The sequence below is a fragment of the Cygnus olor genome, chromosome 28 (genome assembly GCF_009769625.2).
Source record: "Cygnus olor isolate bCygOlo1 chromosome 28, bCygOlo1.pri.v2, whole genome shotgun sequence".
Lineage (NCBI taxonomy): Eukaryota > Metazoa > Chordata > Aves > Anseriformes > Anatidae > Cygnus > Cygnus olor.
In genome coordinates this window covers 2,539,162-2,566,097 of record NC_049196.1, presented here as the reverse complement: position 1 = coordinate 2,566,097, position 26,936 = coordinate 2,539,162, and the positions used below count along the sequence as shown (strand labels likewise).

The following is a 26,936-nucleotide window of genomic DNA, read 5'->3' as shown; positions in this document are numbered from 1 at the left end:
GCTCCCGCGCCTCGCCGCGGCCCCCGCTGCCGCCTCCGGGGACTTGGGGGGGGGGGGCGGGGGGGGAGCAGGGAGAGCCGCTCGGCGGGGCGAGCTGCGCCCGAGCCGCTCCTGAAGGCGCCTTTTCTGCCGGCGGTTTTCTTCCGAGGGGGTGGCGAGGAGCCGCTGGGATGCGCGGGGCTCGAAACGAGGCGCGCTTCCTGGCCGCGCTCGCTCGGTGCCTTTCGTCGCTCGCTGCTCCCTTCGGGTTTAAGGAAAGCCGATCAAATGAGGCTTTTTTCCCTGCCTTTCCCTGTTAATTAGCAGCCCTCTGGGCCGCGGTCCCGCCCCCCCCCCCCCCCCCCCCCCCGACCCCAAAATGTCCGGGGGGGGGGGTGGCAGGGCCAGGCTGCGTCCCGACGCGTCGCACCCCACGCCCCGCTCGCTTGTGAGAGCTGCTGCTCTCGGCTTCCTGAAACGTTCTGGCAATAACGAGAACTGGGGATGGGGGGGGGGGGGGGGGGAGGGAAAAATCCCCATTTTTTACACCCGACTTTATCTGGGGAGAGACCTCTTTTTATCTGCACAGGGGCTGAGGAGCGCCGAACCTGCGGCTCCACAGCACGTTGGGGCTGAGGCGCGGCAGCGAAATGTTTCTGTTGCAGTTTAAAAAAAAAAAAGAGGAGGAAAAAAAAAAAAGATTGGCTATAAATCTAATCCCAGCGTAAAGCTATCCACCTCTCGCTCGCCGAAATTCAACCTATCAGGCAGTGCCACATGCTGCTGCAGCTTTACGGCGTTGGACCGGCCGCTGGAAGATGGAGAAGAAAGTTTTCTTTCCGCGCACGCGGCGTGCGGCTGAAATTTGAGGATCCCTTCGCTTCCCCCCTTCCGCGGCTCCTCGGGGGCTGCTGACGATCCCTGAACGAGCCCGGGGCTCGCGGGGAACCACGCAGTGCTGCGCCCGAGCCTCCCGGTGCTCGGCTGCAGGTCTCCGGGGTTTCCTCTGCCGGCGCCGGTTGTTTTGCAGGTTTTTTTTTTTTTGCTCAGCACATGGGCTGAGGCGTTCGTCGCCGCTCCGTAGCTTGCTTTGCATCGGCTCGGTGCAATACGGCGAGCGATGGGGCCGGGGAGGTGCCGTGTGGCAACGGCTCCTCGTTCCTCCCCTCTGCTCTTGGGGGTAGGCTTGGGGCCGCTTCTCTGGGGCTCTTTGGGGGGACTGAGGCGATGTGGCTGGCCCGAGAAATGGTGAATGCTCTCGGTGGCGGGGCGCACCAGGCTGGTCCTTACCGAATGAATCGCTCAGAGACCAGAGCTTACGAAGCCAGGGGTGCTGCCTCAGCCCCGCGGGTGATGGGCGACACCGGGGAGCTGCCTCGGGGGCTTTTTTTTTTTTTTTTTGGTCTTTTTAAAGGAATTTCGTTTGGAAAGCAGTAAGAAAAGCCGGGAGCTGCGCTGCTGAGCATCCCGGCGGGCCAGCCGGGTGGGGAGCGGCTCGTTCGGCCGCGGCACGTCCTTACTGGAAGAGGTGGGAGTTGAAATGGGGCGTTGAGGGGCGTTACCCCGCGGCTGGGGCTTTAAGCATGTGCTGAGCCCCTCGGTGACATCAGGGTTCCGGAACGCGGTCCCGGAGCTGCGGCGTCTCCCCGGACGCTGCCCCCAACGCAGCGGCGCCCCTCGCCTGCCTCCCGCTCCTCCGCCTCGCTCTCTGCAGGGAATCAGGAGGGGAAGAGCCCGGGTTTGTCCGCGAGCAGCACGCAGGAGGTGAGAGGTTTTGGGGCACGGAGCGGTCCCGTTTTACCTTCAGGGCTGGGAGCTGACGGGAGCGCGTCGAGCTCCTCGGCGGGGCGCTGCGTGCCTGCTGCCTGCCCCGGTGCTCCTGGGATGCTGGGGGAGCAGCCGGGGCTGATGCCGGGGCTGATGGCTGCTCTCGCCCTTCCTCGAGCATCGCCAGCTGCGCGCAGCGTACCGCGGCTGGAAGCACCGTTTTTCTGTTCCTTTCTGGACCTCGAGCTGAAAGGAAAACTCGAAATCTCGCTGGGCTCAAAGGGCACCGGCCGGATTTGGAGAGGTGACTTAACGGGGCGCAGGGCGAGGGGACGGCGCGGCAAACGGCCCGGGGCTGGCAGAGGATGATCCTCATGCTCGGAGGGTCCCTCGGCCCTTCCGTCTCCCATTCCCGTGCCAGAAATCTGAAGGAATGCCGTCGGGATCTTGCGCCTCAAGGGAAAAAAGGAGCAGTTTGAGGCTGGGTGCTTGTTTTTTCGCCCCGTGTGAGCCACGTGACGGGGGCAGCGAGCTCTGTGCAGGGGCGCACGGCAAATACACGGCCGAGGTTCTCCCTCCGTTCGTTCTGCCAGCTCCGGGTGCTCCTCGCAGCAAACAGAGCCGCGCTTCCCAGCAGAGCTCGGCCCCGCGTGCCGATAGCGCTGCCCCGAGACCCGGGGGCTTCCTTGTTGTGGCTCCCGACTTCCCTGCTTCTGTCCCGTGCTCTTAAATCGGAGTCAGCGATTATCTCGGGCTGCGCTTTTCAATGTTTTGAGGTTTGCAAGGTGCTTTGCTGCACGCGTAGCCCTCGGAAAGCTCCCCCGTCCGTGGGAGAGGAGCGTGGGGGCTGCTGGGGAAGAGCCTGCGCTGCCGGGCTCGATCCCTCCGTGGTCTCCTTGGTTTTTTGTACAATTTGGGGCACCTCGTTTCTCGCTGCTCCTGAGCAGCCCTTGGAAAGAAAGGTTTACCTAAGAGATTGTGTTGAAAAAGGGGAGATAACGGTAAACTTCGGGTCCCGATTCGTTTGGCAACTGCGGTCCTTGGCCGTGGAACATTATCGGGTTACTCGCGATAGCGGTATCCAGAATATGCCCGAAATCCTTCTGAAGACTCGCATCCGTGTTGGAATTCGAGTGCCACACAAATGTGAGGGTGTGAGGAGAGGAGCTTCCAAGCCTCCTCTCTAAAATTAGACCGAAGAACGGCGCAGAGGAGTCTATAAAGAGCCTCGGGGGCTTTTTTCCACGCAGCCTCGGCGCAGCGAGCGTCTCGCCTCGCTCCTGCGCCCGCTCTGCCCAGCCCCGTCCATTTTGTGCTGCTCCGGATCGAAGCCATCCGGCGGCGGCGTTCCCAGGTAGGTGGTGCCGAGCTCTGCACGCCGGGATGGCTTAACGGGCTTTTAGTGGGGGTTTTGGGTGCTTGTGGCTAGGTTTGAGCACGTATTTTGGGGCCGAACGCTGAAATTGTCCCATCTGGGGGTCACGGTGCTAGGCGGGAGGCTGGCAAGCGCTACGGCGGCGTTGGTGAGCCCTGCCTGGCTCCTCGAGGTGCCAGGGTGGTCGGGAGAGCCGCGAGAGGCAGAAAGGCATGAAGACACCACGAGGGTTGCGATGGAAGACGGAGGAATGAGGGGGTTCAGGCCGCAACGAGAGCGGCGAGGACGGAGGAGAGGCGCAGCGGCGTCGGGGCGGCCGGGGAGCCGCTGCCCTCGGCCGCGCGTTTCCTCGCGGCTCTGGGTTTGCGTCGCAGCAGTCGACGTCCTCACAGCAGCTCTTTCTCCTGCGTGCGTTTTTCGTGCCGTTTCTTGAAAGGCAAACATCGCTGCTGCTGAATATGCAAATGCGCCGTGCCGTAGGTGGGGTGCCTGGCGCACGCGCGGTGGGAGCCTGCCTCCTGCCTCCGGCCCCGCGCTGCTGCCTTTCGGGCACCCGCGTCAGAAGAGCAGCGCCTGCAGCTGGGGGGCAGGGGGGCAGCAGCTCCTCGTGGTCCTGCTCGGCCACGGGGCTGGAAACGCCTCGGGCTGCCCCGTGCCTGTGACCCCGCGAGGGCGGCGGTGGCGGCGCTGCTGGGCTCGGGCTCCCGGGGCAGGTTGTGAGGCGGGGGTGAGCCCCCAGCGCCCGCAGCCCCCTCGGTTTTGCATCGGGGCCTGGGTTCAGGCCTCGCCGTCACCGGATCTGGGAAAAAGAAGGCAGAAATCCCGTTTTTCTGAAAAGAGAGCTGACCAGAACCCGGCTGCCGTCTCGGGAGAAGGCCGCGCTGCTTGCCGCTCGTCATCCTTCTCACGGACCTGCGGCGCGGGGCTCTGCCCGCGCTTATCTGGGAGCAGAGCGGCGTGTTTGGTGCGCGAAGACAAAACATTGAAACGCTGCGCTTCGTTCCGGCTGAAGCTCTGGTGTGGGATCCCGGGCTCCGATAGCATCTTTATCACCAGACCTGCACAGAGACAAATATTTGCAAATTGGCGGCGGAAGGGAACAGAAGAAGCCCTCGGCACGCGCTGCCTCTGCGCGGCGCCTCCCTCGGCCTCCAAAAAAAAACGGGGCTGCGGAGGAGAGGGGCCGGGCTCTTCCTCGCCGGGCTCTTCCTCGCCGGGCTCTTCCTCGCCGGGCTCTTCCTCGCCCCTCTTCTCCTCCCTGTTGCACCCAAGAACCTTCCAGTTGAGCCAGGAAGCAGATGGGAGCGAGATCCTTCAAGCTCTCGGCTCCGCGGTAAGGAGGGAGGACGTGTTCTCGCCGTGCTTAAAACGCCTCTTGTCTGAGACTAAAGTTGACGCTTTTTCCCCAAACTGTCGGGCCTGGTGGAGCGCTTCGGAGCGCAAGCCAGCTCCCGCTCCCCGTTCTCCTCCCGCCCGCGCGAGCAGCTCGCTCATTAACATCCCGGCACCAACGCTCGCTGCGTGCGGAGCGAACGTGAGATCTTGCTCCGTGCTCCCCTGCCATCGCGTCTCGGGTTGGGGAGACGCTAAGTGAGATGGATAACCTGAAATCCTCCCGCAGACAAGATCTTCGCTGCTGACAAGTTCCGGGTTTAACAGTTTGCGTGTCTCCTCTTTTTTTCTTCTCCCAGCCGCCTAACGCAGTTCGTACGAGAGGAAAGATAATTCACTTTAATGAATTATAAAACTTGTTTCACTGCAGTGGGTCTTCATTTCTCCTCTTGTCTGCAGCAGAGTCGCTGTTTGAGTAGAATAAAATTGACTTAGTCTCTGGAAAGACAAAAGAACTGAAACTCCTTGCTGCTGAGAGCAGTCGAGGCAGGGAGGAGACGGGACATTATCTCGAAGGCCCCGTATGTGCTGCCAATCGCAGTGTTTTGGGGGGCTTTATCATCCCGGCTTTTCATTTAAACACTTCGCCATTGCCAAATGGATCTTCTCTACTTTGGCCTTGTGTTCTGGGGCTGCCGTTGAGAGCTGTACGTGGATATCCAGAAACAAACTGCGGACAGAGCCGTCCACAGCAGCCTCACGGACGCCTGCGGTGCCTCTCCGTGTCTCACGCCCTGGCAAACCGGCGCTTTCAGCAGCGGGCTCTAACGTTTGCTGGGAGAGCTGCCTTCCCTTTCAGCAGTGGGACCTGCTGCTTAGCCAGAGGGGGGTTCTAGGTCCGGGTGTTGAAGTTTTGGCTAAATGTGGATCCCTCTCCCTCTGTCCTGGCTGCGGGGCTGCTCCGCGGCTCCTGCTCCGGCTTCCCAGGCTGGTGGCGGCGCGGGGCGCAGCCAGCATCACCCAAAACGCGCCTGAGCACGGCCTCGCTCACCTCTGTAAGCAGGCGGGAGGCAGCGCTCTCTACATTTCTGGTTTTAGAAAGGAACTTTTGAGTGAAAGGAAATCAATCAGACAGATGCAGACTTTTGGAGAGTTTCAAAATGGTTGCTTGGGACTGGTCCCTTGTTGTTGCACGCGGCCAAACCTAACGCACTTTCCCCTTCTATGAATCACTCCTCAACTTGCTTGTTATTAAAGTCCCTGATTCTAATTTAATCTTGGAGACTCGACAGCTTTAAATACCTACTAGCGCAGTGTGATTCTGCTCTGGCCCTTCAGTGGCTTCTTCTTGTGCTCCCTGCCACAACTCCACCAAACCGGCGGCCGCGCGGCAGCGCTCGGGGTGGCCCCGGCCCCAGCTCGGCGGCAGCGCCGCGTGCCACGGGGGACCCCTCGTGCCCCCAGCCCTGCTTGTGGCGGAGCGGCTTCGGCAGAAGATGGGGCCCTGAACTCGTTTCTGTAGCCCGACTGTTCCCAAATGCTTGGCCGTGTTCCGTCAGCGCGCTTCTGTCGGGGTTGGGTAAATGGGAGCGAGTGGTTGGGTAAATGGGAGCGAGCGGCGGTCAGGAAGCTGTTGTAAGGCCCCGAGGGGGTCTTGGGGCCGGCCCCAAGGGGGGTCTTGGGGCCCTGCTGGGCACCACGTGCCCGGGCCCGTGGCGTGGGCTCACCAGGGGAGGGTTTGAGCGCTGGGCCCTGCTGAAACCAGCGGTGCTTGGAGCCCGGCAGCTGTTGGACGTGGTCGGATCCCCACGCGCTGTGGCGGGGATGGAAATGGGACCTGTGGGGTCCCACCGTGATGGAAACGTTACGGGGCAGCCTGTCCGTGTTGTCCTCGCTGCCACCAGGCTGCTGGAACTGCCACGGATGTGACAAGCAAGAGGGCGAGGGGAGCTCGCCAGGGTGAGCTGGACAATTCTGAGCAGGTCGAAGGACTTAGTTAAGCCTTGGTTGTGCGGCGTTTTAGAGAGAATTGATAATTTCGGAGGAGGCTGCCCCAAACCTGGGCTGAACTGAAGCGGTGCTGCAATGCCAGTTTTGCCTAGCCCACAGAAAACAAAGTAACTTTGGATTACGCTGAGGCAGTGCTCGCTGTCTTTTCCTGTTGAACATTGTTCTGCTCCGTGTCAGCTTGCTGGGAGCCTTGTTTCCACTTAACCAGTTCCTTCGCGTTGAGATTGGCAGCCTTTGAAGTTATCTTGAATGGCAATTTAGGTCTCTAGTTAAAAAAAAAAAAAAATCACTCTTTTTCCTCATGTAATTGTGTTCCAGTTTCACCAAAACGTTTTTCAGGGTCCTCGGTGTGAGTCTGCAGCTGCGTCGTGCTGGTGACGATCATCTGTTTGCTATTAGTTAATGAGAGGGAAGGAAAAATGGCCAAGGAACACGACGAGGAAGGGATTTGCTCCGGGGTCCCTCTGTTTTGGAAGGGAAGAGGCAGCTCGGGCGGCAGATTTCCGACCCAGGGTGAGCGCAGGTGGGGAGCAAGCAGCGAGGGGGGGACGAGGCTGGGGGAGCACAACCCCATTCCCTGCAGGAGAACGTCCCGCGGGGCCTTTCCGCATCCCTCGCCACGACGCGGAGCAGCGCTCGCATGGCAGCCCGCTGGAGTAGGGTTTTCCTTCCGAAAAGCCACGAGGGGAGGTTTGGCCTCCTTAGATGCATCGATTCAGAACGCCAGCAGCACCAGGGCACGTCTGTGTCCTCGTCGCCCGGAGATCCAGCGCGAGGAGCAGGCTGCTGGTGGCCCCGTCCCTCGTTTTGAGCCGCTGACTCGATTCCTTCTTAATTCGCAGCACCAACACGTGTCCGCTGCCGGACCGAATTTAAAATTCACTCCAGTCGCTGTAACGAAATCTTTTTCTCCCCCACCTCTGCTCCTGCCTCCTAAGCTGGGGTCCTGGTGGCATCGCCGGTGCTTCCTGGGCTGCCATCAGCCCTCGGGTGTCGGGCTGGCCCTCGCCCTGCCCCTCTGTAGGTGCAGCGCCGTGCCAGTCCTCTGGAAGGTTTCATCCAGTCCCTGCTAAACACCAAGTCCCAATAAATGAACTCCAGGTGACCACATCCCACTTCTCCGCTCGGCCACCTCTCCCTTACCTCCCCGATTAGCTGCCTCGGAAAACGTCAAGGTTTGTCGTGCCGCAGCCCCCTGCCACCCGTCCTTTGTGGCCCGTCTGGAAGAATCGCGGCGAAAGCGTAAATGAAGAGAAGCCGGCGACTTCTGGGCTAATCACCCGGCAGAGCCGGTGGGGAGCGGGCGAGATTTCTCAGCCGTGGATCACCTGCAGATAATGAATTGGGTTCGGAGACGGAGCTGCATAAAAGCAGCTATTGTTAGCACTTTTGCAGATTTAGTCAAAGGCCTTTTCATGCTGGAAATAGAAGCACCCAGAGGATGGGTCCTTATGAAAAGACCCTAAAATTCAATTAAATGAATAGTCCAGTGATGTTTTACCCGTACCTTTCCCCATCCCGGCCATAAAGATCTCTCAGAAGCGTTGCGGCCGCGCGATAAAGGACGGGGCAGGAGGAGGGATGCGAGGCGTCCCAGCCGCCCCTCGTTTGTGGGAAGCAGCTTGATCTCTGCCCGATCTCCTCGCGCCTTAAAACAGCGATGAAAGGTCTGGAGGGAGGTGAGGAGCTCGGGAAAAGGGCGAAGCGATGCTAAAAAATGGAGAAACGAAAAAAAAAAAAAAACGAAAGAGCTGCGGGCAGAGAAAACTGCCGAAGCAACTTCTTGCTGCCCTGTGCTCGGCCCGCGCGCTTCGAGCGAGCACCACCCGAAAAATAAATCTTAGGGGGGCCCCGACAACCACCTCATTAGTTTATAAATCTCTGGTAACTACCATGTAATTAAAGCCTAATTAGTTATTTCCCCCTTTGTAAACTAAATTGTTCCATTTTATCTAATAAAGGCGAGCTCAGATAGTACCGGCGCTGAGAGTGGCGTTGAAGCTCTGGTTTAATTACCAGATTCTCTGCAGCCCATGGGTTGACGAAGTGCACGATAGTCGCTGGGTATCGCAGATTACATGGTTATTTGCGCGCTCTGTAATAGGTTTATTTTTAGGAGATGATTTGATAATGCTTTCCGCATGTAAAACCAGCGAAACCTGGGCGCGCTATCTTGAAAAAGATGTAATTTGTACGTCGGTCACTTCTGCCTGCTCCACAAATAAATGAAGTGCGGTGCTAATGCTAATTACACGCAGGAAGTCTCTTCAAATTTACTCCGGCGCTCTCGTTAACCTTTGATTAGCACCGTTTTGCAATCTGCGGCCCAAAATGGAGGGTCCCGGTTCAGGAGCTATTTCAGCCCCGCGGTAACGCGCGCAGTCCTCGGCGGGTCCCTGCCCCGTGTCCTGCAGGGAGGCGGGCGCTTAAAAACCTGCTCCAGACCTGCTTTTAGCTTCTTTCTGGACCCGTCGAAGTAGACGTTTGCGCTCGGTGAGCCTCAGAGGCCCGGCTCTGCCTCACGTTCACGCCAGGCTCTTCATCTCTCTTGTTCTCCATTCTGGCTTGCGAAGGCGCGAGGACACGGCTTTTATTTCTGCCGTCGGTGTGCGGGAGCTGAACTCGAAACCTCTTCGGGCTTTGTACAAAAGCCGGCGACCTCGGCAGAGCGGGACCGAGACCAACGTGAATCGTTTCTGTCCTTGTTGCTTCCGGAGGAGCTGCTTGGCGCGCTGCGTGCTCCTAATTCCTTAACGAGGCCGCAGACTCATCAGATCCTTACTGCTTACTTCGGTCTTCGGCGAGGACCGAAGGGTCGGGTCTGAAGGCGTGCGGGGCGAGAGCTGGGCTGGGGGCACCCGCCTTCCCCTTCTCGCCTCGCTCCCGGCGCAGGACGTGGTTGGGTCTCCGTAGGGCGCAGCTCCCAGCCGCCACCCGCTGGGAACAGGCGTGCCGCCGGGGCTGTCGGGTGCTCGGCGGCCAGATGAGGCTGGCGCGCGGCTCCGAGGGACCTCACGGCCTTCCTCCGTGCCCTCGAGCGAGCCGTGATGGTGGCGATGTCCCTGCGTCGCCGCAGGCTGGTTGTTGCTCCCTGCCCGCGTGCTCGTCCTTCGCCGCCTGCGCTCGTGCCTCCGATCGCTCTTGGTGAAGTCGCGCCTGATCCTCTGCTTGTCCCCGGTGCCGTCCGCCTCCTTCCCGGTGTTTTTTGTCTCTGGTTGTTGTTGGCCTCCACCCTTCGGCCTCGTAGCGGGGCTCCCCCTTCCTGCAGCCGTGGGGTGCGGAGCCGGGACCCCACAGCGCAGCGGCTGGGGGCTCCATAAAACCCGCTGGGGCGAGACCCCGCGCGGGGACGTGGGGATTGCGAGATGGCGCGGGCGGCGCGTGGCCTCCTCGGGGGCGGTTTTGGCATCGCAGGTGGGGCACGGAGAGGACCGGGCACGTGCTGCCGGGGGTCTCGCACCCATCGGGGGGCGCGGGGAGCACCTGGGCTTGCCGGGTGCAACCGCGACCTGGTGGCCTCGAGTCCCTTTGGCCTTGAACCCCTGGGCCTCGAGTCCCTTTGGCCTCCAACCCCGGTGGCCTCGAGCCCCCTGGGCCTCGCCGCGCCGAGGGCTGGAGGGCGCTGGAGCGGCCGCGTCCCCGGGTGCCCCCGAGCTCCCCGGAGAGGGGCACCACGCGCGAGGGCCCCGAGGGAGCGGCGGTGGCGGCGGCGGCGGGCGCGAAGCGGTTAAAATCGCGGCGGAGGAGAGGAGGAGAAGGAGGAGAGGAGCTCTCATGAATGAAGACAAAGTTGGGCCGGGAGCCAGGGGCTGCTGGCGGCCGGGGAGGGGGCGGGAAGGGGGGGGGGGTGGGGGGGCGCAGCCAACTGACTTTTATACCGCAAACGACTTTAAAAAAAAAAAAAAAAATTAAGAGATAATTCCATGTCCTGAGGTTACAAACCGGCTGCAACTGGTTTTTTATTTTTTTTTCTTTCTTTTTTTTTTTTTTTTTTTTTTCCTTTTTCCCTGCCCCGCGAGGCATCATGGGTAAAAGTAAGCATCCCCCTTTTCTTTTGTTTAATATAACAGTACGGCGCATGATTGGCAGGGAAGTGCCCGTTTTGAGACAGGGTTTCTGCAGGTCCCTGGAGGGGGATGGCACGCGGGGCCGCCCATGCTCTTCGGAGAGGGCTCCTCGGCAAAAAAAAGCTGCCTCTTCCTCTCCCTCCCCCTTCCCACCCTGCCTTCCCCGCTCGCTGGCTCGCTTTTCCCCCCTTCTTTCCTCCCTGTCTCTAATTTTCTTGACAACTAGAGGAGGCAGCAGGAATATTGTACCTGTAAGTATTCTTTAGACTGTCCTTTTTTTAATTTTTTTTTTGAACAGACAAAAGGCTCTTTATGGATTATCAGATCTGCTTTTTTTTTCCTCTTTTTTTTAAAAAAAAAAAAACCAAAAAAAAAACGTGAGTTTGGCAGCTGGATGCAATGCCTTTACAGAATATTTTAAGGAGAAAACTGGCACTGTTGCTTGGATTCGCGGTTGGAGCCGTTCCCTTCCCTTTCCCCCGCCACCCCCAAAAAAAAAAAACCCACCTCTCCCCAGGCTCCTTCCTCCCCGCGCCGCTCTTCTGCTGCAGTGCCCGGCTCCTGCCCTCCCGCCGCGGGGCACGGCTCCTTTCGGGTCTTTAAAAACCGATCCTTATCGATATTTAGCTCCTCCAATAAATAAATAAATAATAATAAAAAAAGGGGATTCCTTTTGTCTGCGGCGCGTCCCCCCCCCCCCCCCCCCCCCCCCCCCCCCCCCCGGCCCCGCGGCGCGTCCCCCGACCCCCTGCCCGGCGGCCGCCAGCTGATGGGCGCCGTGGCCCCGCGCCAGCCCCGGCCCCGCGGCCGCCCCGCGCACAAAGGCAGCCCGGTGGCAGTCGAGGAAATCCCGGCCCGGCCCGTTATTATATAAGGCAGGCAGCCTGCGTCATCCCCGCCGCTCGGCCTGCCCGAGGGGAGGAGAGGCGCAGCAGAACCGCCGGCAGCGCTCCCCGGGCCCCTCGTCCCCCCCCCCTTGCGCCTTGCCCCGAGGGGACGGCGGCGGCCGGGGTGGGGGGGCCGCCTTGCCCCGATTGCTCCTGAACCTTTTAATTTAATCTTATTTTGCCAGCACTTTAGGGGGAGTGGGGGGGGGGGGGGTGAAAAGCAGCTTTTTAATCTTTATTTCCACCCCCCCCTCCCCGTGTCACAACCTGGAAATGTTTTTGTGGGGCGCCGCGTGAGGAGCGCTGGTCGGATGCGGCGGCCTCGCTTACCCGAGGGCTTCCCGGCACGGAGCTCTCTCCTAAACCAACTTGGCTACAACCGAAAACTTGGGAAGGGCGGACGGCAGCACAGAGCACCCCTCGCTCCTTCCCCTCTGCCTCCATGGCTTCCGTCGCGTGCCGGGGGCTCGGTGCCCTTCGCTTCGTGCCGTACCGGTGGCTCGGCGCTGCTGTCGCCGTCCGCGGGCGCAGGCATTGCCGTGCCACCGCGCCGTCTCCCGTTCGTTTCTGGGGCTTTGCTTTCTCCGTACGCCGCGGCCTCGCAGCCCTCCGGTCCGGCGGGGGAAGCGAATTCGGCGTGAACAGAGCCGTCGGAGCCGCGCCGTTGTCTCGCTGGGAGCGCTCGCGGCGGCTCCAATCGCTCAGCTCCCGAGAGCGGGGTAGGGAGGGAAGCGGCGGAACTGTTTAACGAGTTTGCGCCGAGCTGACTGTAAGAATTTATGGTCTGCTGCAACCGAGAGACAGCTCCCCGGTCCTGTCGAGAGCGAGCCCTACGGTTTGTCTTCCGGAATATTTTCTTTGTCTTTTTTTTTTTTTATTTATTTCGCTCTCGTGCATCTGAGTAGCAGCGGAGAAGCCTGGCTTAACCCCCCCGATTTATGAATGACTTTTACACACGGTGAATTTTTAAAGAATCTGTCAGCTCTTTTCTCTTTGTTCAGGGGGCATTTCGGATCGTGTGTTTCTTTAAAGACTCGTGCATGCTCTGTTCTTGATAAAATCTCCGTGATAGGCCTACATATTTGCTTTCTTACCTGCATGAAATTCCTCCACACAGCTGTAGCGTAGGATTTCTCCCTGCAGCTTGCACAATAACCCGAGCTGAGCGTAGTATTCCTTGACAACTTGCAATCTGCAGCATCAGGATTCAAAGAGCAGCACGTTTTTTTATTTGATAGCTTTTTTTTGTTTTTTTTTTTTTTTTTAATCCGTCTTCTTGCAGATCTCTCCTCAGCCTGCCTCGCCGTTAAGTCGTAATTACCTTTTTAGGTTATTATCCTTTTTATAGTATTGTATGGAAATGCTCGCCTTGGGAGCCAGCCATTTTGTGTGTGCTGTGTGGAAATGCATTTTACGACATCGATGTTGGTTTGTGCTCAGCCTAGATGGAAGTTAAGACGTTGTTAGCGTTGCGTATGGCAGGCTCTCGTGAGCCCCCAGACAAACGGTTTCCTCACCGCGCGGGGCCCGTTCGCCGCCCCAGCGGGCTGGGGACGAGCGGCCGAACCGCGTGAAATCCTTGCTTTACATGTGGGCTTCTTCTGTTTTCAAGCGCGCAGCGGCGCTGGCGGAGCCCAGATGCGCCGAAGTGGATTTTGAGCGGCGAGAGCGGAGCACGTGCAGGTGAGCCGGACCTCGGCGCGCCGAAATCCCCCTCGTGCCGCGGTGAGCCCGCGGGGACGGGCCGAGGTTTCGGCAGCTTTCACTCGGCCGGCTCCGTGTTGTGCGACGCGTCGGCTACCGCGCGGCGCGGTGCCGGCTCCGCCAGGTACCGGGATGGTGGCGGCGCTTTTGGCGTCGGCTCCTCCCTGGCCGAGGAGCATCGCGGCGCCGGGCTCGAACGCCGGCTTTCCGAAAACCCCGCGGGTGCCGTGGGGACGCCGCGCTCCGCGGGCTGGGTGCTGCTGTGGGTGCGCGCCCTGCGGTGCCGGCGCGGCGTTGTCCTTTCCGTGCGGGTCACGGCGCTGCCCCGAACCCTCCCCGTTCCCACCGTGTTCGTCCCGGTAACCCAACGCGTTTGCTTTGTTGAACTAAAGCCGCTCCAAATGTTTCTGAATCGCGTTCAAAGTGTCTGCTCTCCCTTGGGTTTTATTTAATCGGATGTCTGAGCGCGGGCACGCGTCGCATCTGCGGGCCCTCGTCCCGGAGGGGTTGTGTCCGTTCAGCTCCGCGGTGCCTGCCGGGGGCAAAACCTCGCGTGAAATCGGGGCCGAGGCTGGAAGCAGCGCCGGGGCGTTGAGTTTTGGCCAAGCCTGGTGCTCGATGGCAGGAGGGAGCCAGCCTGTGGCACCGTGAGGCTTCCCTGGGGCTGCCTGTGCAGCGCGGGAGGGGAAAATTCTCCGTTTAGATGCTCTGGCCTCGTTCGCTGGTGTGCGTGTCAGGGACCGAAGGGCTGGGGGGCTTCGTGCTGGTGGCGGTGGTGGCTGGAAGCTGTTCTCACCCGCTCGGGAAGCGCTCTGCCGTGCTGGACCTGCTGGACATCCCGCAGCGCCGGGGCTTTGGGTGCTGTTTCTGTTCTTTCTCCCCTTTCGGGCTGGGGATAAAAGCGGTGTTCTGCCCGGGTGGCACGCCGCCACGCTGCGGCGGTCTGGGCGCCCCGGTGGGCTTGCACTGCGCTCAGCAGGAGCAGGAATGCAGCAGCTCCCGAAGCTGTCCTGCTCGGGGTGCTCGGGGCGCTCCCAGCCTCCTGCTTCGGCGCTGGGCTGCCTCGCTCCCGGCATCGGCAGGCGGCCTTCGCCGCTTCTGCTCGGCGTTCAGATGGCCCGCGCGAAGGGCTGCGCAGAGCTGTCCCTCTAATAAATTCCTCCTGTTCTCCCAGGGCTCGAACTCGGTGACCCGCTTGTCACGGAGAGGGTTTTCTCTCCTGTACGCGCTCCCATCACCGCGTGTGCTCGGTACACGCGCGCACGCGCTCGCTGCCATGAAATTTTTGGTGCCTGCTGTGCCTGAGCATCGTGCGGTGACGGCCGGCGGGTCGGTCCCACGGCGCTGCCAGCAGCCGGGGATTCCTGCTGGCTTTCTGTCCGAGCCACACCTGTAGATAAATCCACGTGCAGCCCCTTCCTTGCCGCTGGTTCTGTGCTCCCTGCGAGCACCGAGCGACCCCGCGTGCTTCCAGGAGCCTCCGAGGGCTGGGGAGCGTTGCACCCCAAAGCAGGCTCGGGCCGAAAGGTTCGTGCTTGGTGCGAGCAGCGCTGCCCGGAGCTGCCCCGTTAATCCTTCCCGTTCCTGCTGCTTAGAGAGGCGGTGTCACACCTGGGCGGCGAAGGAAGCAGAAATCCACGCGAGCTCCCCCCGCGGAGCGCTGCGCTCCGCTCTGCGACGCTTCCTGCACCCGCGCTCGTGGTGCCCGGCGCGTTGCCCGGGCCTTGCCGTTCTCCTTCGCGGAAGACGGGCGGCTTCACTAGGAGCGGTGCAAGGACCTTGCTTTGGTTTCTGCTTTTACTCTCCTTTCGTGCTCCCGTTTCGTGCCTCGGCGCGGGAAGCTCCGGCCCTGCCCGCGGTGCTCCCCGTGCTGCCGCGGCCGGGATGGCCGGGAGAGGCGGAAGCGGCTGGGTGGGAGCTCGTGTGGCTGGGACCACGTGGCCGGGGAAGTTTTTCCCTGGAAGAAATGTCAGCGGAGGTCTGTTGCAGAGTCCATCTTGCCTCGGATGCCCGTGGCAGCGGCCAGCACAAACAGCCCGGCAGGAAGGCCCGGGGAGGGATGCCAGGAGAGTCTGGGAGCACCCTGCACCACGCCGCAGCGCTCGCTCGGGGGCGGCTCGGAGATTCCTCGTGGCAGAGCTGGAAAAGAGGAAAAGAGGAAACTTTCTGCTGTGCCCAGCCTGGGGATGGAGCAGCGCGTCCTGTCCCGGCTGAGCCAGGCCTCTGCTGCGGGGGGAGGTCGGGGAGCTCAGGACCGAGAGCTGGAGGAGGCTTCACCAGTGGTGCCTGTGCTGCTGGTGGGCTCCCGGACGTAGTGGCCTTGGCCTCGGGCGTCTCTCTTGGACTCCTGCAGGGAAGGAGAAGTGCAGGTGGCACCTCCCGGCTGGGATCGTGTGTGGAGGCACCGGCTGGAGGCTTTCTGTCTCCTGCAGCCTCCCTCTGTGCTCGGCGAGGAGCGGGCTGCGTGCTCTGGGAGTGCAGGAGGTGATCGCGTGCTGCCGCGCTTTGTAAGGCCTCTCCTGGGCGCCGCTGGTGCTTGGCTGCGTGGGGACACCCCCTGTTTCCTTCCGGCCTGCTAATTGCAGCCCCTCAATTAGGAGTAGGGGGTCTGAGGCTGGGCAGGGCGGCTGGACGACGCGGTCGGTCCTGTAGGAGTGGAGGAGCACCCAGGTGTGGGCTGACAAAGCCAAGGGGCCCAGAATGAAGACACGGAGGGGGCTGCAATCTCCTGCAGCTGCCCCCAATAAAATCAGGTTGAAGTTGACTTTTGCTGATGTTGCCAAATTTGTGTAGTTCTGTCTCATCTTCCTCAGGTGAATCTTGGGATGATCGCTATCTGGGCAGGCTGTGGTTAGGAGAGGCTCTATCTGGTTCCTAGACATACTCGCTTCTCCAGTATGCCATTAATTTTTTCAGCTGCACTTGCTTGTTCCAGCTTCTAAAATAGCGCCGCGTTTGTATTTTTACATGGTGTGTGCACTTGTGGGTGCTGTATCAAATGTAAATGGAAAACTGGGCCGCTGCTTTGTTTGTCTGGGAATGGAAAACCTGTATTTCTAGCACCGGAGAAGCGAAACCGCCTAAAGCCAGAGGAACGCAGCGAGCAGCGCATGATGCCGAAGCGGCTCCCGCCCGGCGTGCCCCTGACTGTGCCGAACTTCGGCTAAATGACCCGAGCGTCTGCGGGCTGCCTGCTGGCCTCTGCGCCACGCCGCTGCGCCTGCGCTCGGCGCCGGGGTGTGCTCAGCGCTCCCCTTCCCCTTGGCCTGTGTGGCGTGAAGCTGCGCCGCGCTTCGGCGCCGAACCGCTGCGGGGAGCGGGGCAGGAGCAGGGCAGGAGCAGGACATCGAGGAGCGGGACATTGGGGAGCAAGGAAGGAGCAGGACGTTGGGGAGCAGGGCAGGAGCAGGACATCGGGGAGCAGGACATCAGGGAGCAGGGCAGGAGCAGGATGTCAAGGAGCGGGACATTGGGGAGCAAGGAAGGAGCAGGACACAGGGGAGCAGGGCAGGAGTAGGACATTGGGAGCAGGGCGAGAGCAGGACATTGAGGAGCAGGGCATCAGGAGCAGGGCATCATCCGGCCTTCACTTCTGGCCGCCTCCTCCTCCTCCTCGTCCTCGTGGCTGCTGAGCGTTGGGCCTAAACCGGCACCGGCTGTCTGAGGCAGCCAGTAGCTTGCTCACCTACGGAGGTGCAATTGGAGATAATTACAGCCTGTATCGAGTCAGAAACAAAACAAGTTTTATGGCTCTTTTGTTTCCCCTTAGGGGATTTTGCCACCATTTGAGAATTTTGTTTCTTTTTTTTTTTTTTTTTTTCTCTCGGTTAAATAAAGTTCCTTTAGGGAAGTGAAATGGAGAGCCTGCTCGCCGGGCTGCGCGAGATCTCCGCGGCGTTACCGGCGTGGGCGGCAGGAGGCGAGGTTGGTTGAGCCACCTGCACCCCGTCCCCGGCGGGGGGACACGCGCCTGCGATGCCCGCTGCTCTCCGCGTGCCCCTTCGGGTGCTGGTCCTGGTCCCGTGGTCCTGGTTATTACCCACCTGGCTGCTTCTGGAAGGTGACCGGGATTGGGAACGGGGGGAAATCCGCTCCTGCCTCGTTTGTGCTCCCTGACACCGAGGCGATGCTCAGCAGCCGGTCCTTGAGCCCGCCTCACTCCCAGCTCGAGCCGCAGAGGTTTAATCTCTGCTCTCCGCTGGGGTTACGCTGACACAGAGCAGGCTGGCACCGAAGTTCCTGACTGTCTGACCTTCAGGCTCGCTAAATAACCGGCGGTTCGAGGGATTCCTGCTTGTTTCTGCTACTTCGGGACTAAACGGCCCCTCGGCGCCCACAGCTCCCGGGAAAGCCGCAGCTTCTCCCCTCCCCTGCCCCCTCCTTGCAGCCACATGCTCACGCCGAAGGGCCCCATTCAATAGCGAACCTGAAGCCTGATTTCATTTTTATTGAATCTGCCTGCAAGCGCGTGCTCCTTACCGAGCCTGGAAAGCCTCCTCTTGAAGGGATTACACAGTCGTGGTACCTGGGCCCGATAACGGCGCTTCTCCTTTGCTTCTCCTACCGACGCTGCTTATCTCGAAGGGGAGGGCACCCCGAAACTTTTTACCGTGTCCCGGTGGTTTTCCCTGCACGGGCCCGTCTCCCTCCCCTTCTGAAGCCCAGGAGAAGACCGCTGCGCGCTCAGGGAGCCCGCGCCTCCTTTGTGTGCCCAGGGTTGTTTTATTTTTCTGCCTGCCGGCGATATCACAGCCGCGTTTGTCTTGGTGTCAGGACGCACGGCGTGAAATACCTGCGTGCGGGAAGCGGTGCAAGGTTTTTGAGCACCGAGACGTAATTCAGGGGAATTGCTTCGGATCGCTTATCAGTCAAGGCGGCATCGGCTCGCCCGCGCTCGCTGCGCCTGGCTGGGCTTTCAAACACCGCGTTGGGCTGTTCCGCTTCCAGCCCGACGTGCAGCTCCTTCCGCGAGGGCTCCCCAGGCGGGACCAACCTGCAGGGTGGGTACCAGGGGCTGGGGACGCGTGTGGAATTCGCCCCCGAGCCTCCTCCGGGTGCGAGCGCTGCCTCTCGGCGCCCCAGCCCTCGTCTTGCCGGGCTCCTGGCCGCTCCTGGCCGCAAGCACCGCGTGCAGCAGAGCCACGCGCGCCCCGGCATTGCCGCGTCGGAGCCCGGTGTCTTCCCAGCGGCGGCGCGGGGCGCGGTGAGGCTTCGCGCCGTGCCGTGCCGTCTCACCTCACCCCCCGCCGCTCTCGGCTTGGATTTAACCTGGGGTCACTTGGTAGGGCCGGGGGCGGAGAGCTGCAGCTCCTGCGCCTTCCAAAGCCCTTCCTGAGCTTGTCTCTGCTTGCCTTTCTATATTTGGTTACCGCAGACGGGAATTTTCCTGCACAGAGACGAGACTGTCGAGCAGAAAGAAGCCTGAGGTGCTCGCCCTGAACGTGGCAGCCTGTCCGGCACCGGAGCTGTGCCACAGAGGCTTGTTTTAGTGCCTTGCCTTTGGTTTAGCGCCTTGATTTGCTTTGTTTTAGTGCCTTTTAGTGCCTAGATTTCCCCCCCGGTGGCTGTGCCCCTTTTTACGGCAAGGCTTCCCCGAGCACTTCGTACCCTTGCACCCACATTGCCGCCTCGCTGCTGGAGCTGAACTCGTGTGACAGCTGTACTCGGGAAGATGTGTAATTAGAGGGGATTGAGAGCCGAGCCAGAACAACATTTTCCTGGCAGAGATTTGGCTCTGCGAAGCTTTATCTCGTGAGGGACTTGAAGCCAGATTTAGGCAGGGCTGTGCGAGCTCCGCCTTAGCAGGGGGAGTAGGAGCCGCGGTGCCGGAGATGCGGGTGCTTTGCCCTCGTCTCCCCGCTCAGGGCACGCAGGCACCCCTAACGAAGCAGTGGAAGTGAAACAAAGCACCCGAAGTAATCTCTTGTGCTCTGTGTGACCGCCTTGGCGCCGTGCTACAGCAGCCCCAAACCACCGGGCTTGTGGGCAGCTGCTGGAGACCTCGAAACGTCTGGTTCCTCTGTGCCGCGCTTGTGGCTTCGCGCAGGACGGTCCGCCCAGGGGGGCAGCTCTGCTCTTTTTTCTCTCCTTATCATCCTGCCGAGTGTTTTTCTGCCGCGTTCTCCTTTGCCTTTCCCTCCCCGGGTGCCACCACGCGCTGCTAGCACGCGGAGGGGATGCAAGCTGTGGGCTCTCCTGCAGATCCTGCCCGCGGTGCTCCCGTTCCGCTCCTGGCCTCCTCCCCAGCTCCTGGCCTCCGTCCCCTGCCTGCCGGTGGGGAAGGACCTCGCCGAGCTGGTCTGGCCTCGCGTTCAGGTGGAGCCGCCTCGGCTCTTCTGGGAGCTGCTCTCTTATCAGCCTGGGAGCAGAGAGATCAGGCCGGGAGGGCTCTGCGGCTCCTTCCCCTTTTGGCTGCAGCTGTTTGCCACGGGCTGTTTTTGCACCTGGAGGAGAGGCGGGCGATCGGCAGGGGAAGGAGAGGAGCAGCGCGGGCGGGGATGGCGCCGGGCGCGCCTGCGCCGTGCTCGCGAGACCCCGGTGGGCCCAGCAGGGCCGCCTCGCTCGGGCCTGGGGAAAAAAACACACCCATTTTCTTTACTGAAAGGGGGCAAAAGCTCACAAACGCCGTGCTGTTTGTACCGACAGCGTCGCGCCTCTGCCCCGCTCGAAGCCGAGCCCGCGGCACGAAGCCGCCGCACGGCAGCCGGCGTTAATGCCGCGTGCGGGACCGCGCCGCCGCTCTCGGGGGGCTCTCGCCCTTCAGGTGCGCGCGGTTCCCCGCTCGGGAAACTCCCCGTCGGGCCGGTTGGGGCCGGGGATGAAAGCGCGCGGCGTGCCGCTGCCGGCAGGTTCCCGCACGCCGGCGCGTGGGAGGTCGGCGCCCCGGGGAAATGCCCCGCGCGGGGCCGCTCGCTCGCAGGGCTTCGCGCTCGGGCTAAGCCGGGCCTGCCGCAGCCGCGCTCCGTTTGCCGTGGTGCTGAGCCTGTCCTTATGTCAACCTCTGCCCCGCAGGATGGACAGGATGACGGAGGACGCGCTGCGCCTGAACCTCTTGAAGCGGAGCTTGGACCAAGCGGATGATCGGGACGATGTCCTGGCCAAGAGGTTGAAAATGGAGGGACACGAGGCGATGGAGCGCCTGAAGATGCTGGCACTGCTGAAGAGGAAGGACCTCTCGGGCATCGAGGTGCCCCACGAGCTCCCAGTGAAGCAGGACGGTGTGAAAGTCTACGAAGAAAAGCTGAATGGGAGCCTCAGGCCCCATGGGGATGGCAGGACTGCAGGGAGGCCGGGGAAGGAGAACATTAACGACGAGCCGGTGGATATGAGCGCGAGGAGAAGGTAGGTGCCGAATGGCTCGCCTCGGTAGCTTGCCTCTTGTGAACCCAGTGCTGCCAGATGTGAACCCCCAAGCCGGGAATTAAACGGGCATTTCGTGGTCCTGGGGCTCGAGCGGTTCCCGGCGCTGTGGTGCCTGCGGGGTGCCTCTGGCCGAACGCCGAGGAGGGGAGCCGGCTCTGCTCTCCCGGCAGAGTTGCTCTGGGAGCGTTCAGCGCCGTTCTTTTATTGCTTTTACCTCTGCTGTCCTCCTTGTTCCCCCCGACACCAGATGGATTGCGTTGCTCCCTCTGTCCGTGTGCTCAGCGTTACAAGCTGCAGCAGTCGGGTGCCTTAGAAGCAGACCGCTGGCGTGCGCAGGGCAGGGGGCTTCGATTCTGTTGGGACTTTTTATTAGCGTCCCCAGAAGTGTCAGCAAAAGCCCTTCGTGTAGCTGGAGGCCAAATCCGATGTAAGGGCACGGATCTCGCTCTCAAACCCGGCCCTGGCTGGGCTGTGACCGGGGCAAGAGGCGTTCGCTTCTCGCTCCTGAGCCAGGACTGCCTGGGAAAGGCAAGCGCTCGGGCGACCGGGTGCTGGGGAGCCGTGCCCGCTTTCCGCCAGCTCTTGGGCGTTCCTCGCGCGCTCTGCGTTTGCATCCTGCCGGTGCACGGCGCTCCCACCTGATTTCTGTCAGGGGGGAACTCTGGCAGCTCGATTTCCGCAGCCAACACCTGCAGCCAGGCTCTGCCGAGGGGGTCGCACGCGGCGCCTGTCACGCGCAGCGCCCGCGCTGCGTTCCCGGTTCGGCTTTCTGGGGGAGGAGATCAAACAAAAGGCAGCGGTTCTGAGTTTCGGCTTGGTTTGGATACCGAGCCAGCGCAGGCTCGGCGAGCAGGCAGAGGGGCGGAACGGAGGAGTCCCGCTGTAAGGAAGCACCGAGAGCCGGGACCCGCCCGCGATGCTCTCCGGCTGCTCGAAGGTGCCTGCGCCCCGCTCGGGAGCCGGCCTTGTGCCGTGCAGTGTGGCTGAAGGAGGCGGTGATCCCCGAGCACAGCCGCGGCCGGCGGCCACGGGCGCGTAGTCCAGGGGCCAGCGGCGAGGTGCCAGCGTCGCGAGCGTGGGCCGGGAGCCGGGCTCCTGCGGCGGGGCCGGGCGCCCCTCGCGCTCCCTCCCGGCCGCCTCCCCCGGTGCAGGGCTGCGCGCTGCCAGCATTGTTTGTTCCCAGCCTCCCGTTGCCCCGCGTGGAAGGCACCGGATCGTGATTCAGCACAACTGCGACTGCTCCTCCTCGCCGCGCCGCTGTGCCGGGGCCTTTGTGCGGCTCTCGGGCGGGCAGGGGATGCAGGCTGCCCCCCGCCCCGGGCCGGGAACAGGTGCTAGCGGGGGGGCGGGGGGTGCGGCGTTTCAGCCCCTCTCTGCTGCAGCGTGCGCGTGGTGCCGGCACGCCGAGCGCTGTAAAGCCTGGAGCCATCAGGGCACTCCCTGAGCCAACGCACCCGGGCTCGGCCAGCAGCAGAAGGGGCGACCGGGCCTGAAGGGCCGGCGGTGGGAAGGAGAAAATCCCCGGGGTTGTTCGTCTTTAACGGCACCGTGCGTGGCCCTAATCTGTCCAGGCATCTCTGCCGCTGGCTCAGCCTCCTGTGGAGCGTGGAGAACCACGCGGGTGAGGCAGGAACGTCACTGCTGGATTCCCCGGTGTCCCGTTTGTGGTCGTGGGAGCATTCGGATACCGGCAGCTCCCTCCGTAGGCACGTGGGGCTCGCTGGCAGCCTGCTGCGAGGGTGTCGCTGCGCTGCTGCACCTCTGCGAAGTGCAGTTCTGCCCCCAAACCCCTCGCTTCGCTCCAGGTTAAGGCGGCTTTGCAGGGGCAGAGGGCTGCCCGGGGGTCAGGCGTCCCCGGCACAGCGTTTGGGTAGGACTCGCGATAACCCAATAATCCTAACACGGGGGATATCCAGCTCCTCGGCGTGGTTTTGGCTGCTAAATGCTGGGGAAAAGTGATGGTGCCCGGCTGCTTCGTGCTGCGGATCCTCGGCTGAGCTGCTGGGACGTGGGGCAAGAAGCGGAGGATCCGGCCGGCTGCCAGGGCTGGATGTGGGCACCGCAGAATGGACGCGGTCGCGGCGTCTCGGGTCGTGCGCCCGAAACCCCGAGCTTCTCCCGGCGGGTTTGGCTTCCGGGAGAGGCTGGGACCAAAAGCTGCCCCTGGTGACGGCTTCACAGGGGGCCAGCCCGAAGGAGAGGGAGAAGGATTAGGGCGAGGTGGTGTTTAACCTGGCTGCCAGCTGATAAGGGGTCATTAACTAGGGCGGGCTGGGAACGGGCTCCTCTTCTCACCTTTGCCTGCCTCCTGCACGAGCAGCGGAGCTTTCCTTCCAGTAGTTCTGTTGTAATTACGCCCTTGCCTCGACAAAAGTAAATAAAACAACCCTGACATATTCAGCAATTCTTTGCAGATGGCCCCGTTTTCCCCTGTCTGGCTTTGACGCTGGCTTTTTTTTTTTTTTTTTTTTGCCTTTTTTTTTTTGCCTCCATGGAATGTAAATAAAACAGCCCGGCCGTATCTGGGTGCTCGTCCAAAATAACCACCGGCAGCCATCGCGGCAGCAGCGCGCCTCCAGGAGAACCCCGAACCAGAGCCCGGCGCTGGGTTCCTCCGGCTGTGCCCGAGATGTGCCCGGGGTGGGGAGGGACCGGGGGGGACCCTTGTCGGCCCCCCCTTGGGCTCTGTACACAGCCCATTTGCTCTGGGCTCGCCAAACGCAGAGCTCCACGGGGTGCTTTGGGGCCGAGTCCCTCCCCGCGGGGCGTCCCGGACCTTCTCTGCCAGCCGTGCTGGGGGCTTGCTCCCAACATCCCGGCTGAATTCGTGGCCCCTGGAGTACTCCAGCCTGGGGATTTGGGCTTGGCTTTGTGGCTCCTGCTGGCTTTCCCAAGCTCGAAGCCCCGGATGAGATAATCCGGGCATCTCCTCCCTCCCGCTACAGCCTCAGAGACCTTCCAGTGGCGGGGATGCGCTAAGTCAGCACCGCGGTGGCAGCGAGCCCGACGCCGTCGTAGCTGCGGTGCTCTCACTGCTTCACCCCGACCGCTGAGCGTTTTCCAAGGCTCTCCAAGCACCATCGTGTTAAGTCAGCGATAGTAAAGGGCTTTTACTAGCATCTCCTCGCTCAGAATGATGCCACAACAAACGAAGCAGTGCTCGGGTGCTGCCGGCTTACGGCATTGATTTTGGTTTTGATTTTTTTTTTCCCAGAGATGGGCTCTTGTCATTCCGCTCCTTTCGTTGACCGATTTCTAGGTCACGGTTCAGCTGCGTCTCCTGCCCCTGCGCAGGGTGTTTACTCAGGCTTTCCTTTATGGGCAGCCTTTTCAAATAGACTTGTAGGAAGGGAGGTTTGGAGTGCTTATGTCTGTGTTGACCTGGGGACGCGTCCCATCCTTGTCGTGCAGGGGGTGGCGATGGTTTTGAGAACGATGGTTTTGGCTAAGAACGAGCAGCACCAGGCAGAAGCGTCGCTGCTGCCCCACCCCCTCGCAGCACCTGGTTCCGGATGTCTCTCCCCGTTTGCTTGCTCCCTGGCTCGTTGTTAACCTGCGTTGTAGCATGTGTTTGCTTACCTTGCACTCCGAGCAATCCACCTTTCACCCCGGTGCAGGAAACATTTCCAGCGAGCCCGTTCCCTTCCGAACGCGATCTCCTGCGAGCAGAGGATGCTCCTGTCCTGGTGCTGGCGGTCTGCTCCACCAGCTCCGCGGACAGAACAAGAAGCACCGAGCTCCCAGCTCGCTGCTGAGCTCTCGGAGTCGTGGCTCAATCTTTTTTCTCCCTTCTGTCCCGCAGCGACCAGGACAGGGGGCGATTAACCCCTTCTCCAGATATAATTGTCCTCTCCGACAATGAGGCGTCCAGTCCCCGGTCCAGCTCTCGCATGGAAGAAAGACTTAAGGCAGCAAATCTTGAAATGTTCAAGGTAAGGGCTTCCTCGGCTGCTCTCGGGAAGTGGGGGCAGCGAGCAGGGGGAGCCCTTCTGCTGCAGGGGGGGCGCTTTTTGAAGGGCTTGGGAACCGAGGGGATTTCCGAGCAACGTGGTCACTTCTGGTCATAGTGGCTCTTGTGTAGTTCATTACCTGTGCTACAAACTCCTGCTTGTCGTAACCCTTCCTAATGCCCTCTTGCCGCCGAGGCACAGCAGCAGGTTTCGACTGCGCAAGTTCTCACTGATTTTCTGTGTGCTTGTAGGGTAAAAGCATAGAGGAGCGACAGCAGCTCATCAAGCAGCTTCGGGATGAGCTCCGGCTGGAGGAGGCCAGGCTTGTGTTGCTGAAAAAACTGAGACAAAGCCAACTGCAGAAGGAGAACGTGGTACAGAAGGTGAAGCTCTGAGCAGCATCGCTTGGGGCTGGCGGGGGGTGTGGGTGCTATAAAGAAGCCTGTTAGTGGAGAAATGCTGAGGACTCGCTGGTTTTGGACCTTCCTTCGCTCCACTTCTGTGTCTGTGTGATCTTTCTTAGCTAAGTGCAAGCGAATCCACAGGCCAGCCCGCCTTGCTGCCCGTGAGGCCAGCTGGGGAGGTGAATTTGTGCAGCTCTGAAGCATCGGCTGAGCACCAGCTGGCCTTGGTCCGCGTCGTGTCTTGGTACGTCTCCTTTCTAGCACCGCGCGTTGACCCAGTATTCGTTTTCTCTCGATCCAGACTCCGGTTGTCCAGAATGCGGCGTCTATTGTCCAGCCATCTCCTGCTCACGTGGGACAGCAGGGACTGTCCAAGCTTCCCTCCAGGCCTGGAGCTCAGGGGGTTGAGCCTCAGAACTTAAGGACATTACAGGTGAGCCTTCCTGACGCCGTTTGCTGTGCCAAGGGCCCCACATCACCCCTGACGCGTGAATGAATGAATGAATGTCTGTGTGCACGTCAGTTGTCCTGGCTGACTGAGATGCTTTTGCCAAGAGGCAGATAAATGCTGGCACTTTTCAGCACCCTGAGCAGAAAAGTGGTCACAAAGGCTTGGAAATAAAAGCAGTGACCGCTGCCGGTGAGCAGCAGCTGGACGAGGCTGCGGTCCCGCTGTCCCACAGCCGGAATGGGAAAATCTCTGCAGGCAATGCCATCCCCGAAGCTGATGGGCAGAGCAGAACCATCTCCGGGGTACTTTGTGCCTGTCCCAGCTCTCGGCCCCTCCTGTTTTTGCCGTGCGTGGTGTGAAGGGGGTGGGCTGGGTGGTGCTCTGCCGCCGCAGGAGGGGCAGACTTGGAGCAGGGAGGCTTGGAGGTTCATACAGCAGCAGTTCAGGAGGTGGAAGGAGCTGAATTTAGGGGCTGGTGCTGACCCTGAAGAAAGTTGCCTGCTGCCCGGTGACACAAGTTCTGGGGCTGCAGGAGGAAAACTGTTAAATTACACTTAGCGGCGGGGACGGCTCGGCAGCGTTCTGAAACAGCACAGAATGGGCAGAGGAAGAGGGGGAAGAAAAATGCAAACAAAACACGGAATTGAAATGTTTGCCTTCTTTGGGAAAGTGCTACGGGCAGAGCGGGGTGCCGGCCGAGCCGGCTACCTCTCTGTGCTCGCTCTGGATGTCACCAGCCGGAGCTTTGGGTGAAAGCGCCCCGCTTGGCTGCTGCCTCCCCAGGGGGAGCGGGGCTCCGTGGCATCACCCCGTGGGCTCCGTGGCATCACCCCGTGGGCTTTGCCCTGCTGGCAGGGGGCCGTGGGACAGCAAATGAGATGCACGACGTCCCTGCGATGCTGTTGTGAAAGCAGATCCTGGGAAGAAGGTGCACGGGCCGTGCAGGAGGCTGCCTGCCTGTGGCCTTCTCGTGCTTTTGCCGAAGACTTTGGTTGCAGCCTCGCTGATCACTTCTCCCTCCGTTAACCATCTCCTTTGTTGGTGGCATTTGTTTGCTTTGCTATGGCAACGATTCCGGGGTCAGGTCTATTGTGGCTTCACAGTGGGACGGGACTGGTAAAGGAAACGGGCTGTAGGGGAAGAGGAAACGCATTGTTTGCACGGGCTTTGTGAAGATTTTCTTGTGTATGACAATGAAGAACCTCATCTAGAAAAAAATAGATTAAAAAAAAAAATAAAGGGGGGGCAGAGAAAGATTGTCAGACAGGAGTGGTTTACGACACACAAAAAAATCGAGCCCTTCTACCTGCCCTCCTCCCAGTGGAGCCCTTCTGGCGGTGCTCAGAGACGAGCGGACCCTGGGCGGGTCGGCCCTGGCCCTCGGCCTCCTCGGGGACCTCCCGAGCCCCGCACCGAGCCCCGCGCCGTGTCCGGCACTGCCCAGCCCCGGGGCCACCGCACATCCCCGCGTCCCACACCCGAAGCAAAAGCCCAGCTCCGTCTTGGTGAGGGGCCGTGCAACCGTTTTACTTGCAGCTCGAGCGCCATCGCAGCCCTCGTGCATTCTGGCACTCGATTTTAAGAGCATTAGCTGGCAAACTGCCTGCTGCTTTTTTTTTTTTTTTTTTTCCTTTTTCCCTTGCATTTT

At 61.1% G+C, this 26,936-nt stretch overlaps 1 protein-coding gene across 7 annotated transcripts in view; it reads left to right on the top strand.

The window, feature by feature from the left end:
- GATAD2B (GATA zinc finger domain containing 2B) overlaps positions 1-26,936 on the top strand; it is a 35,072-nt gene that overhangs the window by 1,705 nt on the left and 6,431 nt on the right. Inside the window, exons 1-5 of one of the 7 annotated variants that reach the window (XM_040539216.1) lie at positions 1,595-1,743; positions 20,133-20,462; positions 24,286-24,415; positions 24,685-24,816; positions 25,139-25,270. In XM_040539216.1, coding sequence (XP_040395150.1) covers positions 20,134-20,462; positions 24,286-24,415; positions 24,685-24,816; positions 25,139-25,270 — 723 coding nt within the window. In that variant the 5' untranslated portion in view covers positions 1,595-1,743; position 20,133. Of the gene's footprint in view, positions 1-1,594; positions 1,744-10,613; positions 10,782-12,231; positions 12,253-13,081; positions 13,101-15,589; positions 15,606-17,164; positions 17,182-20,132; positions 20,463-24,285; positions 24,416-24,684; positions 24,817-25,138; positions 25,271-26,936 lie in introns of those variants that run through there. The other 6 variants (XM_040539215.1, XM_040539213.1, XM_040539212.1 and 3 more) reach the window with 6 other exon arrangements.